The 16,937-nt window shown below is 41.9% G+C and overlaps 1 protein-coding gene across 10 annotated transcripts in view; it reads left to right on the top strand.

Annotated features, from left to right (window-relative positions):
- ITPR1 (inositol 1,4,5-trisphosphate receptor type 1) overlaps positions 1 to 16,937 on the top strand; it is a 327,977-nt gene that overhangs the window by 199,014 nt on the left and 112,026 nt on the right. For 4 of the 10 annotated variants that reach the window (XM_082728673.1, XM_082728674.1, XM_082728668.1 and 1 more), the window contains 4 exons: positions 309 to 420; positions 6,407 to 6,439; positions 14,358 to 14,393; positions 15,577 to 15,627. In XM_082728673.1, the coding sequence (XP_082584799.1) occupies positions 309 to 420; positions 6,407 to 6,439; positions 14,358 to 14,393; positions 15,577 to 15,627 (232 nt within the window). The remainder of the gene's footprint in view (positions 1 to 308; positions 421 to 6,406; positions 6,440 to 14,357; positions 14,394 to 15,576; positions 15,628 to 16,937) is intronic. The other 6 variants (XM_082728669.1, XM_082728671.1, XM_082728672.1 and 3 more) reach the window with 2 other exon arrangements.

Genomic DNA, 16,937 nt, shown 5'->3' with positions numbered 1-16,937 from the left:
TATAAACTAACAGGTTTGAGTGGACCTCTGTCCTATTTCTCTTCGTCGTCTCCCCCTCTTATGGGGTAGACTCCTGCCCAGGGTGCCCTTTTGCTATTAGTGACCAGCGGGTGTCACTGTTGAGACACTTTAGAGACCAACTGGCAGTTCTCACTACAGTGAATGCCCCGAAACATGTCGAACCTGTGAGCCTTTGATAAATATTTGTTCATTAACTGACTACTTAAAATAAGTTGCTTGTGAAGTGATTGTTTGTTTAATTCAAAGATCATTTCAGGGACCTAATGCATGGTTTCCCCTCCGTTCAGGTTGATAAAGCATACTAAACAGTTGCTAGAGGAGAATGAGGAAAAACTCTGCATTAAGGTTCTACAGACCCTCCGAGAAATGATGACCAAAGATAGAGGCTATGGAGAAAAGGTACTGCATTTTATGCTCTTGTCAAGACAAGATCTTGCTATTCAATTGAAATGGGATCATGGGTTAGAAATCCGATGTAGTTCAGGTGTACTGACTGAGGGGACTTATTACTTTTTAAAGCTAATTATCCTGTCATAAAAGGTAGCTAAATCATATGTCTTCGCTTCTAAAAATCACATATACTTAGACGTCTTATAGGCTGCTTGCCACGTAACCTAATGTTAGAGAAATAGTAACAAGAGATTTTGTCTCAATTCCCGGCATGAGTGCAAACGCCTCTTGTGTATCAAGGCACGCATTCCTGACTGGTGGGTTCCAGCCATGCATACCTGTGGGCCTGCTTGCTTCTTTCTGGTGAGATGTTGCACAGTGCTTCCAGTGTACTGAAAAACTCCCTCCGGTTCTAACTGGAATTAGGGAAGGCAAACATATTACCCTTTCTAGCTCAGACTGGGACACGGGCCGTCCCTGGGACGTGCTAGTTTCCTGGCATAGGCAGAGAGCAAGGATGTGCAGAGACCACTCCCCACACTTTTGATTTTGGTCCAAGTGGGATAAAAACAATCACATTGCCCCTCCTTTCTGCCCCTTCCCCACCTTAAAAAATTGCGGGTCCTGAATTTAAAATTCCACCAGTTTTCATTTGAAGGTAGTGTGTTCACTAATGGACTCCTAGCTACTTTCATAGCATTTTCTGAGCAGGTAAATGCACTGATATCATTGATTTGTCAAAATACCCAATAATTCATTGATTCATCTCTGCGAAGAAGCCTTGATAATTAAATCACAGTCTTCTTTGTCAAAGTGGGTGGCGGCAACCAGGTCATTTCAAGCGTAGGAATCTGTAGGGATCTTGATTTCTGACCTAAGCAATATCTTATGCAAATATTAGAATAATTTCACATGTGAAAATCTTTGGGTAAGAAAAGTAAAACAGCAAAGTACACAAGCCCTTTTGTAGTATACATTCCTTTCTGTCCCCAAATCACACGGCTTTGAAATGTCACTGAGAATTTTAAAAATACGTAAATTAAAGGGTGAATGAATGTGGACTAATTAGGGAATAAGTATCTATAACTCAGTAGGAACTTTGAGGTGATAACCTATAAGAAAAGAGTTTATAAATATAAATGGTAGAAGTGAAGACCCCTTGTACAAATGAGAAAGGATGAGATGTCCTTTTCATACAAGCACCTATAAAGATACCTGTGTGGATCTTGCGCTGACACACAAGGAATAGGCAAAGGCTAATAGCAGAGAGGACCAGACAAATAAGCAGCGTTTATTTCACAAGATCTTTCTTTTTCTTTTTCTTTTCTTTTCTTTTTTTTTTTAAAGATTTTATTTATGTATTTGACAGACAGAGATCACAAGTAGGCAGAGAGGCAGGCAGAGAGAGAGGAGGAAGCAGGCTCCCCGCTGAGCAGAGAGCCTGATGCAGGGCTCGATCCCAGGACCCTGGGATCATGACCTGAATTGAAGGCAGAGCCTTCTTTAACCCACTGAGCCACCCAGGCGCCCCGAGGTCTTTATTTTTCTTAAAGTGACCTTTAAGGAGTATTTTTAACATATAATTCTAGTTATAGAAATTCACTCTTCATAATAAGATAAAATCCACCAAAAGGGCCATAACCATGAATGTATTTGCAGGTTTGGGGGCATGAAACCTGATTTTAAAAGGTGGAGACCAGTTTTCTCTTCTTTAGAAGATCTGTTCATTTCAATGACTGAGATTTTTATAGTAAACGTGGTGTCTACTCCCACGAACATTACAAGTTGTGATTATACTTCCATTTCTCTCAAGTTTTTTTTGTTTGTTTCTGTTTTTAATATCATGGAAAGTGGAAAAAAGCTGGGAGTCGGGTCTGTTGCTTGGCATCCACGTACATCAGGGTCTTTGAGCCACATGGAAGATATGCTTCTCCCCACCAGTTTTCCCTGCCTGTTTGCTAACTGGGAGAATATCACAGACCATGGGAGATACTGGATCTGAGATGTTGTAAAATTGTCTGTTATAAACCTCACGAAAAACAGTAGAGCCTACAGCTTTAAGAGGGCAGGAGGTGGAGGTCACTATGAAAGAGTAAATTGTCACAGTTTAGAAGAGGTTCTCAGGCCCTGGCTCACAATTTTTTCTTTAGCTGGTGAAGGAAGTAGCCACACCCAAGCAGAGACAGGCTTAAAGGAAAGATGGCATGTCTTTCCAGTCTGGCTGGGGCTGTCTTCCCCCTTCACGAAAGTGAAAATACCATAGGCAAATGTAGGTCATGCAACCAAGGAAGACATTCCAGAAACCCATGTTAGTCAACAGCTTCAATACCTATGGCACATACTTAGAATGCTTCTGGCCCTATGCTTTGTGGGAAAATGCTACTTAACTATTCACATTAATTGAATGTAAAAGAGTTGGTGCTGGAGAGGGAGGTTGTGCTAAACTACCTCTGTTTCTTCTGATCCGGTAGTGGGTATTAAGTTTGTCCTGTTTTATTAAGGCTTTTTGAAAATGATTTTGATGATTTGCTGGCTCTTCCTGTTTGACTACAAATGCATGATGTATGGGGTGGGCCAGCTCCTTTAAGGGTGGAAGGAACCCAGAGCCAAGAAACTAACCTTTCTCAGGCAAACCAGTTGGCTTTGGTTGATAAAATAAATGAGGTGTTCTTTGGACTGGTTGCTCAGGGCACAAGGGCAAGTGTGAGGTCATTTCCGTCTTCCTGGCCCAATTTTCCTATTAGCTGTCTCTTTAGTGGAATTTGTCCCATGACTAACACCCTCCTGGGATGTCCAGAATTGTTCTGCCTCCCTGCCCTATCCTGAGTTTTCATGGCCATAGTCTGGTTTGGCATCACTTTGTCCCACTCCTCCTCTGCACACTAGGAGGCCATGGCGGAGAGCTGAAGAGACTTACCAAGGTCATGTGGCAAGTGCCTGACAAGATCAAGACTGAAAGCCAGGGTCCCAAATCCCAGTGCACTGCCCTTTTGTCCCACCCCTCAGGTGGTGTCCACCCTACCTTTGGGCCAAGTTTTCTTGTCTTCTAAGCCATACTCCTTAAAGAGACATAGATGCCTTTATTTGTCTCCGTTTTCATTCAATATTTAGGATTGTCAAGGTCACAGATGAAAATGAAAGTTGAGATAGTTCTTTATTAGCCTGTTGAAAAATGTTGAGACATTAGTGTGCTTGCATAGATCTACTTGCCTGAAGAAAAAAAGCTACTGCCACCCATATTACTAGACAGATTAAAATGTAACAGAATCACTGTAACACTGACTTACATTTTTAAAATGCCTTATGTACCCATTAGTGTCCTAAAGTATGTCTTAAATAAGTCACATTCTTTGAATTCTTATTATATGCCAGCCGCTGTACTAAACATATGTATTGCCTTACATCAGGTCAGTCTCAGAGATAGCAGTATTGTTATTGTTTTATACATGGGGAGAAAACTTAGGCTCAGAGAGGTTCAGAAACTTGCCTGAGGCCACACAGGAATGGAGGAGCCAGGAATTCAAACCTGAACACTCTGACTTCAGGGTCTTCTCCACTGTATCATTGGTGATTGACAACATCTGAATGTTTGGAAGTCCACCCACAAGTGGAACATTTGAGTTTCGATCATGTTCCATCATTATGTAAATGACATGAACTAGTGGCTCTGACAGCACTGTGGGTAGCAAAATTTAAACATCAGCTGAGTTGTGATGTCTCACCTAATTGAAAACAGTCTCCACTTGATGCCAACTGGCTGTACAAAGTACGGTTGTCCCAGGGTCCTCCACAACCTGTGGTTCTGGTCAGGTCCCAGAAGAAAGCCTCAAATTGGTGAGTAGCCAGTGGTCAGTCCTCTGTTCTCGGTCAGCTCCCTGATAGGTGCCTTTCTAAGAACTATCATACAGAAAGCCAAGCTCAAGGCTGCTGGAAGAAGATTATCGCAAAAATTTAATTATGCTCATTTAGGAATTTTAAAAAATCATCTTTATTATGTCTCTAAAATGCAAAGGAGCAGCAATGAGTATTTGTCTCTTAGAGTGGTAAATATAAATATTAAAAATGATCACCAAAATAACGATGAAATATGTTTTTGTGTGATGCTCACCTCTTGCTGTCCTTTGTATTCAAGGTTAATAAACCTTAAAATGATAACAGGACTTTACAGCTATTCTAGCAGTGCCTACTAAACTCTGCTTTTTATTTTTTTTTATTTTTTTTTATTTTATTTATTTATTTTTTTTTAAAGATTTTATTTATTCATTTGACAGAGAGAGATCACAAATAGATGGAGAGGCAGGCAGAGAGAGAGAGAGAGAGGGAAGCAGGCTCCCTGCTGAGCAGAGAGCCCGATGTGGGACTCGATCCCAGGACCCTGAGATCATGACCTGAGCCGAAGGCAGCGGCTTAACCCACTGAGCCACCCAGGCACCCTAAACTCTGCTTTTTAAAAGAAAAAAAAAATTTTAAACTCAATTAGCCTAGTACATCATTAGTTTTTGATATAATGTTCAATGATTCATTAGTTGAATATAACACCCAGTGCTCATCATATCACATTCCTGTTTTTTTTTTTTTTTTTTTAATTTTATTTATTCCTTTGACAGAGACAGATCAGAAGTGGGCAGAGAGGAAGGCAGAGAGCGGAGGAAGCAGGCTCCCCGCCTAGCAGAGAGCCCGATGCGGGACTTGATCCCAGGACCCTGAGATCATGACCTGAGCTGAAGGCAGAGGCTTTAACCCACTGAGCCACCCAGGCACCCCCACATTCCTGTTTTTAATCTAAAATTAAACCATGTCTTTATTGAAAAACAAAAACAAATAACTTCCCATAGCTAAACATCTCCAAAATTGAATCTGAATCTCTATATAACTCAAAGAACATCTAAATGCCCTTAGACCTGGCTTGAAAAGAGAGCATAGTTATGTTATATGTTATATATTGGCTTCTCTGTTGTCTGTTGTAGGTTTTTCTATTAGAGAGCTTTGAAAAGAAATTCAGAAGCCAAGAATTAATATAAAAGGTTATCTCAGAACTTGCTTAAAATCTATTTTTTCTTCTGAATAGTAGTAGCTGTTTTACTACTAGAGAATTTCTGACCTCACGTTAATGTCAGGGTTTTCTCATACAAATTGACAGTAACCTGTTAATTACCAATGGTTCTTTTCTCTAGGTGAATGAACTGTTAGCATTTCCAGCTATCAGGATTTTTATTAAGGAACTTAAATTTGCAAATGTACTATTAACAAAGCATGATAAAAACAACTTGAGGATTATCTCTCACCTTTTAAACAAGCACAATTTTGAATAATGCTCCAGTTGTTTTTTTTTTTATTCTTTTTCTAGAACTTGATGCTAATCATTTACTTGTTACTAATATCACTTGAATTGGCTCTAATCATCTTTGGGGGAAAATGTGCTTTTTTTTTTTTAAGTCATCAATAGTTCTAGGATTTGGAGCTTCTGCTCTTAGGATATGTTGTCATACTATTTGCTGAAATGGAACCTGGTTCTGAAACCCCCAGAGCCCTATGGAATGGTAAAATGAATGGAAAGAAATAATTTTCTCCTAAGCTGTGTTGATCCAACTATATCATCCTTGGCTCTCCTCTTTCCCACCCTCTTCCAAATGAACATGGTTCTTGATTGGGTAATTGGCCCTTGCTCGCAGCTCAGTTCAAGTTTTCATATCTGTAAGAGAGGGGGAATGTGCACCTCTCAGCACCCTTGGGTCAATGACCTGGAAGGTTTGCTACCTGCCAAGTGAACACAGTGTGGCAGCATCCTGCCCCATCCTGAGTGGCGCAGTGCAGAGCAGATGTCACTGTGAGCGGTGGTGGTCAGTGCCCCAGATCCCTGCACCCCTTCAGATGGCCCCCATCTAACAGCACTCCAAAGTGAGAGACTCCGCGCAAAGACAAAGTTTCTAACACTTCACTTGCTGATACTTCCTAACATTTCCTTCTTTTTCTCCCCTCTTTTTTTCTTTTCCAGCTCATTTCCATTGATGAATTGGATAATGCTGAGGTCCTAATTTCATTTTTTTTTTCAATGTCCCATGGTGATGTTTCCATGACACCCTTCCAGTGAACACTGTGGTCTGTCCCCCAGTCTCCGCAGCATCTAGTATCTGACTTTGTGTAGTGTGTCTTCTGGGCCTGAGTTCAGTCCTTTGTGTCTTGTCTGAGCATTTCCCACGAGTTTGTTTGCCATTTGTCCTTGGAGATCCCATCAGAATCTAGATAAAGATTTTCTAAACTGTGATAAGATTTCAATCATTCACTGTTTGGAATCTCAACTAAATTTGTTGTTGATGCTTGTCATTAACCTCTCTCTGCAACTCAGTGTTCATACTTAAAAAAAAGAGCTGTTCTTTCTGGATGCAGAGCATCAATGCAAAAAGAAATAACCACATTTATATAGTTTGAAAGTGGTAAAAAACCAAAACACTGTTCTCTTGGTCCACATGTTGGAAGGTATTGAGTATGAGGGATCATATACAATTTTGTCTAAGTGCACTGTGAATTCCAAAGTGCTCATTGAGACTGTCTAGCCGCAGGTTTACAATGGGATTAAGAATATACTGGATCTGTGGCTTTTCATCCAGGAAAACTACCTAGAGGTCAGGAAATTGAAATGTTGTCTCGTGGATTCTCTGCTTATGTATCTAATTGGTTTTACTAACCACAGTTACCCTGGGGATCAATAAGTGAAGTCATTTTATTTGGGATTTGGGGGCCTCTGAAATACTGCTGGTTTGGTGAATATTTTTCATCATTCCCTGCCATATGTTTAGGTGTCAATGCATGTTATACAATTAAAGTATACAAATGAGGGAAATTGAGCACCCTGGGAAAACATTTTTTATTGGACTTTAAAAAAATCCCTTTCCTGCTCTACCTCTTTAGACATCTGTTACTTCCTTTGATAGACCAATTCATACCTCACTTTGGGTGAGATAGAGCTGCCAGAACGAATACATTTGTCTATTCTAATACCCTCCACCATCCTTTCAGACTTATTAAAGATGGTTCAGATTTACTTAAGGAGAGTTTGAATCACAGACTGAAAACTGAAAGCAAGTGGTTCTGAATTTGGTTCAGTTTCCTCAGGAATGGAGCTCAGAGTGGTTAAGTGACTGGACTTAGCTTGCACAGCCGGATGGTGGCTAAATTAAAGCTAACACACTGCCGGCTCCACTCCTGTCCTGGTGTGCTTGCTTTTCTACCACAATAAACTCTGGAAGCACGGACTTTTCCTTAGAGTAACCAAACTTGGACGGGGAGGAGGCCATGTCCTCTGGGATGCAGAGAAGGTGAGAAAAGGTGTTACAGTAAAGGCTTAATGAATGGCTCTAACTAGTGATTTTTGGCATTTCCTGGCTCGTTCTTTCTCTTCCTGGTTATTTCTGTGCCAGAAAAATACCTCATGCTGAATTTGCATGTTGGCATCTCTCATTCCTTTTATTTCTACCTGGAGTTGTATATGCCTCCCTGATTCGAACTTATCCTCTGAAATACTGAAGTTGTGTTTCTATTTGCTTAAGTACAGATGAAGTCAGGAAAGGAGCACCTTCCCTAATCAGAGTCCGCAATGTTATTAATATACTGTTTTGCACCATAGTAATCAGTTGATGTGTTTGCTTGCTCAAGATAGAACTTGGGTCTCCTGGCTGGGAGTTTATTGCTTGCTTATGGAAAGATTCCACAGTTGGAGCAGGTGTGTTTATAATTATACTCTAGGAAATAGAATACTGTCTGTTTATAAAAGAAGAATGTTCTGGCAGCCACTTGGATTCTTTGAAAATTCCCTGAGGAAGCAACTGCGGGTCCTCTCTCCGTTGTTACCCCTGGCAACTGTCAGAGCCCTAGGACACCAGCACTCTGTCCCCAGTCCCTCAGGCTCTCGGATCTGGTCCCCGAAGCAGAGATGGCTGATTGGCCTTTTTCATCAATGGCTGTTCTGGAAACTGCCACAGCTCCTGTGGTTTCTCCTCTACCAAGCCTTTTGTCCATGTGTGCTGGTGGAGACCTGCAGCCCACAGCTGGGGTTCAGCAGAAGCTTAATGAGAGTTCATGCTGGCCCATGATACAGCCAAGGCCTCACACCTAACTTGCAAACTAATGTGGAATTCTAAACATGGTGGGGAATTGCCCCTTAAATAGTGTAGGGCGTATATGCTGATCCTCTGAATCCCTGATTGGGGGAGGGCCTCTCCCTTTTGGTGGTAGAGGCCCTTCGGACATCTCAAGGAAGGAGACGTGCTGTGAATGACTTGTGAAAAAGCAGAGCCCCTCTGTGTCTCTGTCAGTGCCCTGAGAAATCAGGGTGAAAGGAGAGAGAGTCACGGAGTCCCCGTAAGGAAAGGGAATGGTATGGAGCCCTCCAGCTGTCTTTTAGAACAAAAATTCATTTGAAACCAGGAAGAGGAGGTCTGGTTTATTTCTCTCTTTTTCTTCTTTCTCCCTTTCTTCCTTCCTTCTTTCTTTCTTTCCTTCTTTTGGCAAATAAAGAGGCACAGTGTCTATCCTACCCCCTTAATTTTCTCTTTTACTTGGGGTGTTGGTTGATGGGGTACAGATTGAGTGGAGGGGATAAGGAAACTACCATACTTGGGTTGGTGTCCCTTCAGCTCACTCTTAAGATTTATAGCTTGATGAATTGTTACATACGTATACACAGAAATCAAGATAGGATACGTTTCCATCACCCCCCAAAAGTTCCCATTGCCTACCCATTCTTGGCTTTACATGGATATCAGTTGATATTAAAGATACTCTGTTATATGACTAATATTTGAAAACTTGTTACATTCCAGGCATGGTGTGAGGGGGAAGGACTATGGTGATGCCCCCAAATAGGCAGTGTCTGCTCTTCTGAAGTCCACAGTTGTGTGGTGGAGATGGCCAGTAGTACAAATAACTGTTCAGTGACAGCTGTCATGAGAATTGCCAGAGTGGAGAAGTACCTGGGGTTGGGTTATGAGAACCCATAATTTGGGAACTTCTACCTGAGTAAGGAGGTCACCTAAGAGCTTAGGAGGTCAGGTGAGAACAGGTGGGCAGCACCAGCAGCTTTCTAAACTGTCAAGTGCTGTTAATCACCTTTCTGAACTGTAAAGTGCTGTGCGAACCAAACCGTTGATTTCAATCCAGTACAGAACTGTAATCCGCCTCATTTTCACATACGTGTCTGTGGCAGGGAGCGTGCTGTGTTGGGAAAGTGTGTGCTGTAGCTTAGTGGGGCAAGCAGCATTTCTTCCTATTTGAGATGGGATCCCCATTTCATCACTGTCACTTGGAACCATGAAATCTCCAGCGCCACTGGTGTCAGCTAGCAACCTTCCTGCACCGCAACAGAAAAGCTAGAGTGGCATTCCCACTGGTTTAAGGGCGACTGCCTCCTGCTTCAAGGGAGCCCTCAACTCATCCCACCTTGAGCTTCTTCTGCAACCCAAGGATGCCACCCAAGGAGAACTCCGTAAAATTCAGGAGGGGGAGAAAAGAGAAACACAAGAATTATTCAGTTTCACCTTCAGGGGGCGTGCTTATGACATCGAACCCCGGGCTGGAGGTGTCCTACTTTTTTACATTGCTGTGAACTGCTGGGTTTGGGTACCTGCCAACATTCAGGCGGCAGTTACATAAGAGCTGCTTTTTTTCCTGGAATTTAGGCTCACTGCTGATGTGTGACCTTCAGCAGTAATTGCCAATAAATGCAGCAGGGCTGTTTACTGTTAGACACCGGCAACCATACAGCAAGCGAGCTCAACTCCGAGCACAGAGAAGCTGTTGCAGGAAGATTTTGAGGGATGGGGAGGTCGGTTGGGGGGTGTGTGCGTTTGTGGGTCTGTGTCTGTGTTTTGATGCTGAGATTATTCCGCGGTGACTGAAATTGTATAATTTAGTCAAGTCAGAATGTGTTTTTAAAAAATGAATTCTGCTCTTGAGTTCCGATGAACGTGTTCTGTAAAGGTGAAACTGCATCATCGGGGCTAAATTTTTACTTCTTACTTGGTTCCTAAAAACAAATGCCATTAATAAAGGGCATTGTGTTAGCAGATGTGAAGGTTTAAAATTGTTCTACTAAAATGCTAGATCACATATTTTAGCTCAGTTTTCTTTAAAGCTTTCTGGTCTCTCAAGGTGGGTTGCAAAGGCTCAGGAAGAATGGGTCCCAGCAAACATATTTGCAAGCCTGTCTGCTGTTGGCTAGTTGGTTGGTTTCCCTCCTCTGAGGTTTTGAGTGGGTGAAGAGGAACTGGAGGCCAATTCACGGGTGCTGGAGTTCATACTTTCCCTTTGATGTGCTGAATAGGAGAGTCATAGTATTTTGTCGTTTCTTGAACTATATTCAGCTTCTGCTGAGGATGGTCCATAGAAGAAGACCTTATCTTTCAGAGGAAAATTCTAGAATCCCATGGTTAATGGAAAGATTTATGTAATTGGCAGAGGAAAACAAAAGGTCTTGTTTTTTTATTTTATTTTTTTTATAAGGCTGTGGTCTGCACTATCCTTTTGGAGGCATACGTGAAACGTATGTATGCATGTGAACAGGTACTGTTGTACATACATACACTAAATAGTAACTCTAGGAAGACCAGGGGCTTTTTTTTTTAAAGATGAGAAGGTATGATATCCTTCATTTATAGTAGAATTCTATCCTAAGATAAAATGTTAGGTATGTTACATGTTGTAAGCAAGCATGTCCGTGTCTCACAAGCACATATTTGATACTACTCAAGTACCGTGGTTCCGGGGACTTGATTTGTGATCTCAGCCAAGAAGGCTGCTTGGGATTTAGTGACTTGAGATTCATTTTGAATTCCTACTTAAAAGCTAGTCAATTGACTAGACGAGGTGTACAAAAGATTTCAATTGACACATAAGATCAGTAAAGAAATACAGAGAGGCAATAGGGTGCATTAGTGGATTTCCAAGTTCAAAACCAGGCGACATCAGACCACTGTTCATCACCTGCTGGTTTGGGAGGCTCTGCCTTGATTGGAGGTGTCAACGCCTGGGACTAAGGTCAGGAAGACTTGTCCAAATTCAGACATGACCATTTTCTCAAAACATATACCTCTTTAATGTGTACTCATTAAGGATGCCCTTTCATGAAAAAAATCAATATTAAAAATGTGCTGTGAAAAATCACTTCATTATTAAACATTATGTTTTGGTTTGGGCCTTATATTTTGTATTTATGTAGCTTTTTTTTTTTAAGATTTTATTTATTTATTTGACAGAGATCATAAGTGGGCAGGGAGGCAGGCAGGGGTTGGGGGAAGCAGGCTCCCTGCTGAGCAGAGAGCCCGATGTGGGGCTCGATCCCAGAACCCTGAGATCATGACCTGAGCCTAAGGCAGAGGCTTTAACCCACTGAGCCACCCAGGCACCACTGTAGCTTTTATCTTATTCGAACAATATAGCTTATTATAAATATGCTTCTGTTTTTCAAAACTTACTGCCATTAAATAACCTCATCCTCAAGGAAATAGAGCTGAAATCCTCTTAGAAGAAAGTACTGGTAAAGGCGCTTGGCTTTTGTTGTTTTTGGTTTTTGTTTTGTTTTCTTGCCAAATCATGTGCCAGATATGGTTTGGGCTTTGCTATGCCTGAAATCATTTTATGTCCTAGCACGTTGTGTTATATGTAGGGAACTTGCCTTTAGATATTATGAAATGAAGTTTACTGAAAATATACCAAGTATTGTTTAATGTTTTAACTGGAAGAAGTCCTAAAGAATAGCTGCTCCAGTTTCCTTGAACTCCAGGTCAGAACGTGGAAGCCCAGAGAGGTTCAGTGCCTGGGTCAGGTTCACACAGAACCAACGCCTGGTTGCGCTTATGGACCCATGACCCTGTGTAGCACCCTTGGGTTTTCTGTTCTCTTTTAGGAATGGATAGTCTTTCTATCCACTCTTTAGTGAATCCTGAGGCTGCAGACCATCCTCTGTTTTCTTAAAAGGCTTCATGAAATGTTCAAGGAAAAAAAAGATCATTTTAATTTAGTTATTATTTTGGAAATTAATTTTAAAACAAGCATGACAGTAGTTTAGGGAAGCAGCAGAGTGAGTATACAATCATAAAACATATCAGAAATCACTGATGTCTGAGTGATTAAGAAATAGCCATACACTACCTATGGGCATTCTAGAAGTATTCACCATACTTCTTCAGTCAAAGGGACCTCAAACAAGAAAATTTTAAAAACAAAACCAAACGCCACCACTTGCAATTCAATCTTCTTGATTTCCTTTAACTTTTTTTGTTTTTTAAAGATTTTATTTATTTATTTGACAGAGAGAGATCACAAGGAGGCAGAGAGGCAGGCAGAGAGAGGGGAAGGGAAGCAGGCCCCCTGCTGAGCAGAGAGCCCGATGCGGGACTCGATCCCAGGATTCTGAGATCATGACCTGAGCCGAAGGCAGCGGCTTAACCCACTGAGCCACCCAGGCGCCCTTCCTTTAACTTTTGATTGGCAAAGGAGTAGGATAGGGTAGCTCTGTGGGTTCCTGCCATAAACCGGTGCCTCTAATCTTTTTGTCCTAATCCTGTGGGATCCGTATAAAAGGATATGTTAGTGGGAATGTAGCCAGTGCAAATAGTAGAAGGTAACCTGTTTTTCCATTGGTATCTGGCTGCTCTAAAATACGTGGGTCATTGCTTTAGTTCTGCTTTTTCTCCTTGTCCCTTCTGCACTGAGGGAGATAGCAAATACGTTTGTACAGTTTCAGTTCTTTAGCCTAGAGCATACAGAATTTAAAGAACAGAGTCTTGGGTTGTGATATTATTTATATCTTGCAAAGACCTATAACTGATTTCTGTTTTTATTTTCCTTGCCATGTGTCCGTCCTTCCTGCCACTCTGTGTCTCCCCACCCCAACATGAAGCTCAAGACTCTGGAGATCATTTTTTTCCCTGAGGCCAGTGGAGTTGTACTCATGTCTGAAAAGTCTTCTGTCCCTAATTGAGTGAGCAGCCCTCCACGTATGCCCCACTGTCCTTGGAGAATGACTTTAATCTTTGTACTTAAAGAGATCTCCTATATCTTTTCTTCATTTTACCTGTTCAGAAATAGAAAACAAGACAGAAACCGTGAAATTACATAACGACAATCTTCTATGGAGAACATTTTTTTTTTCCATCTTGGGGATCAAACCACCAAAGCGGTAGCACTGGGCTGGGTTGAAACACTACCAGATCTCACAGCGTCAGTCCTTCTGTGCTTTCAACACCTGTTCTGGCTCACCAGCCGACAGCCACACTCTGGCCTCAGCAAGGTCACTCACTTGAAGCGTGAACCTTGGCCTCATTCCATAGTCGCAGACTGTACCTTGAACTAGCCAGCCGTACCTGGTGCGTGACTTTGGTCCAGGGAGATGTGGGTAGGGTCTGCTGGTTACCTCTGACATCAGTCAGTTTCCTGCTCCAAGCACGTGCCCTGGTGGAGGACAGATTCGTGGAGCTGTCTTTCACAGGCTTTGGGGCTCTGGGAAGGGGAGTGCCCCTGAGAGCCCTGTTACCATTACCCACTCCCTCTCCCTCCCCCCCCTTGGGTATGCACTGTGATGGCTTTTTCTCTCTCGGTGGACAAACAAAGCACAGGTGTGCACTGGTTCTTTCTTTGGTGTCTTTTTTTTTTTTTTTTTTTTTTTAAGATCTATTTCCTTCTTGGTCACTAGTAGTCTTCTATTTCTTTCCCTATTTTAAATATGTTTCCCTATCTCAGGCCAGTTGGTTTCTTCCATCATGACCACATTGAATGCAGTTTAAAAGAGAAAGTATCTCCTCAGCTCTGTTGCTCAAGACCCAGTATAGCCATGTCACCTCATCTTTGATCTTGCCTTCTGTGTCTTGTCCTTGATGTTGGTCTCTGGATTTCTTTGTGGCCCCCAAGATTCAAGTGCCATAACTAACATGCTTTGTTTTACTCCCAACTAGCTCCCACAAGCTCCAGATTCGGAGAACTCCACAGAGGTGTGTGTCGCTCACCTATATTTGCAGTGACAGCAAATATGGGTGATTCTCAGTTGTCTTGGTTGAGTGTCTGAGCTGTTGTGGTGAAATTTCTGTCGTGGTGGTAGGTGCAGGGGGAAGTCTTCTAGCCAGGCTGGGAACTGATGGTTTCCGTAATTGAGGAGGCTCTCAATGTAGAAAGTAAGTTCAGAGTTACTGGGGCTAAACCAGAGCATGCCTCCCGTGAGGAGATGGGGTTCTCTGAGTAAAGGCTTTCACACAAAACTGTCTCAGTTGTAAAATACTCATTTGAGCAACTCCAGAATGTCAAGACCTTTCTCTTGTTCTACAGAATAGACTCTGTGTTCTGTGCAGAGGTGATACAAATTTGAAGTCCTGGATATTAACGCATGGTTTTGGTGAAAGCTACTAATAAAGTCATGGTTTCACATTGCATTCTTTCTGTTCTTCCTGTTGCAACTAAACTCGTTAAATGAAGGACTGGAATTAATTAAGGCTTCTAAAATCATAGAGAAGCTTTTTGGAGAGACCTATTTCTAAGTGTCAAAATTTACTTTCAGAAGCTCTACTAAAATCACGGGAGGGTAAAAGCATGAATGAAGTGTATCTCATCTGAGAAAAGTCTAATGAAGATCTTAAAAATAAAACAAACATTATCAAATTGCCGAGTTGCATTGCAGCTGCTTTACGATGATCAGTGTCTAATATGCTGATCAGAGCTCCTCACTGTTCACAGCTTTGATTAGAATGCTGTGAACCAGTGGGTTGGGGAGAGCTGAGGGGCCATATATGTGTGTCTGCTCAGAAGTGTCAATGCATTGATGTTCTGATGCATGTGCTGTGCAGTTATGCATGTATGAACCGTGAGGACTTGCCCTGTTGGTGTCTTGCCTTATAACCCCTTCTGGGGTCCTGTAAAAATACATAATATAGCATACGGCCAAAAAGTCAGAAACCTGCTCATTTACATAGTGCATTAGGGTTGGGGACAGGACAGCTGTTAAGCAGTATTCAAAGTAATTGAGCATTCGTAGGTTCCTGGGGAAACGTTTTAAAAGGCCTCCAATCCTTTTGTGTAACTCTTAGCTCAGTATGAGCTCTTGGTGTATTTCATTTGTGACTGATGCTGAAGATGGTGTGTCTGCCTCGTGTTGTACTTAAAATGGAATTTCTGCGTGCTTAGCAGGAGCTTGAGCCGAGCCCCCCCCTGAGGCAACTGGAAGACCATAAAAGGGTACGTAGTCTTGGACTCTGGGAGCTAATGACCATAATGCCTCCCTCAGCCATGCACTGTAATACAAAGACAGCTTATGTTGGTGTTGATCGTGTTAAAGCATTAATTGGCCCAGGACCAATCACAGCCATTTGTATCAGTGAGGCTAACTGGTGAGTCCACCTATTATCTACCTACTTGGGCCACAGACCCTGCCAGTGTCCAAATGATGACCAGTAAGCTTTTCGTGACCTCTCTTCTTTTTCTGTAGTGGCTCTCTAATTAGGTGAAGTCTTAAAAAAATTTTTTTTTTCTGTAAGTCATTGATTATCATTACAATTAATTTATAATAAGCAAAAGAAATTTTATAAAAAGTTCATAATTGTATTACTTGCTATAAAAGCAGCTAATGATATAACATTTCCTCTGCCCACTTTTTTTACGCAGGTGTGCATCATGTGCCAATGAACATTTTCTTTGTCCTTGGGATATTCTAAGTTTACGACTTCCGTACCTTGCTGTTGTCATTTAATATTGTCTGTGATGCTTTTCTTTGAAAGTCTGAAAGTTAATAGCTCTCTGAAGTTCCACAAATGAACAAGTGGTTTGTAATATTTTCCTCTGATGAGGAAATGAAGAAACGTGTACATCTCTGGGTAGATTTCTAGAAGGGGCATTCTTAGGCCAAAGCATAGATACTTTCTTTAGGTGCTCGTTATGCATTGCTAAACCATTTTTTACAAGGCTTATCTACATCATTAGCATGCTGACCAATTCATGTTACTCATTTTTGGAAGATAAACCAGATATCCTGGATTTCTGAGTACTTATCATATGCCAGTGACCGTGCTAAGACTTTTACATATGTTAACTCATCAATTTAATTTTTGTTAATGCTGGACGTTGACTCAGTGACACAGTCTTCATCCCCATTTCACATTAGGAAACTAAGACACAGGAAGATGGGGTATAACAAAGACTGCCTTGGAATTATGGTCATCAGTGTCCTGGAGGATTTATGCCTGAGGTAAATGGGGTGGCCCATGCACCTTTGTTCTGCTCATAGGTCCCAGCCCCTGCCCAGTCCCACCACATCCCAAATTCTTTGCTTTCTTTTGTGATTGTAATTTCTCAGGCTGTGACCAAAGAGGAGTTCCTGTGGAGCTGGCATTTAGCCTTTCCCTCCAGCATCCTGGATCTCTGGCAGTTAGTCAACCAAGAGCCCCTGTGCATTCCTGTGTTTTCCATACGTGCCTGTCCTTTAACAATTACCATGGGCCTTAGAAGTAGCTGGTAAAGACCCAGAGCCATCCCTCATGCCCCAAGTTCTC

The sequence above is a fragment of the Mustela nivalis genome (assembly GCF_964662115.1).
Source record: "Mustela nivalis genome assembly, chromosome: 1".
Lineage (NCBI taxonomy): Eukaryota > Metazoa > Chordata > Mammalia > Carnivora > Mustelidae > Mustela > Mustela nivalis.
The sequence above is the reverse complement of the archived record's forward strand: the minus strand, read 5'-3'. Positions and strand labels throughout refer to the sequence as shown.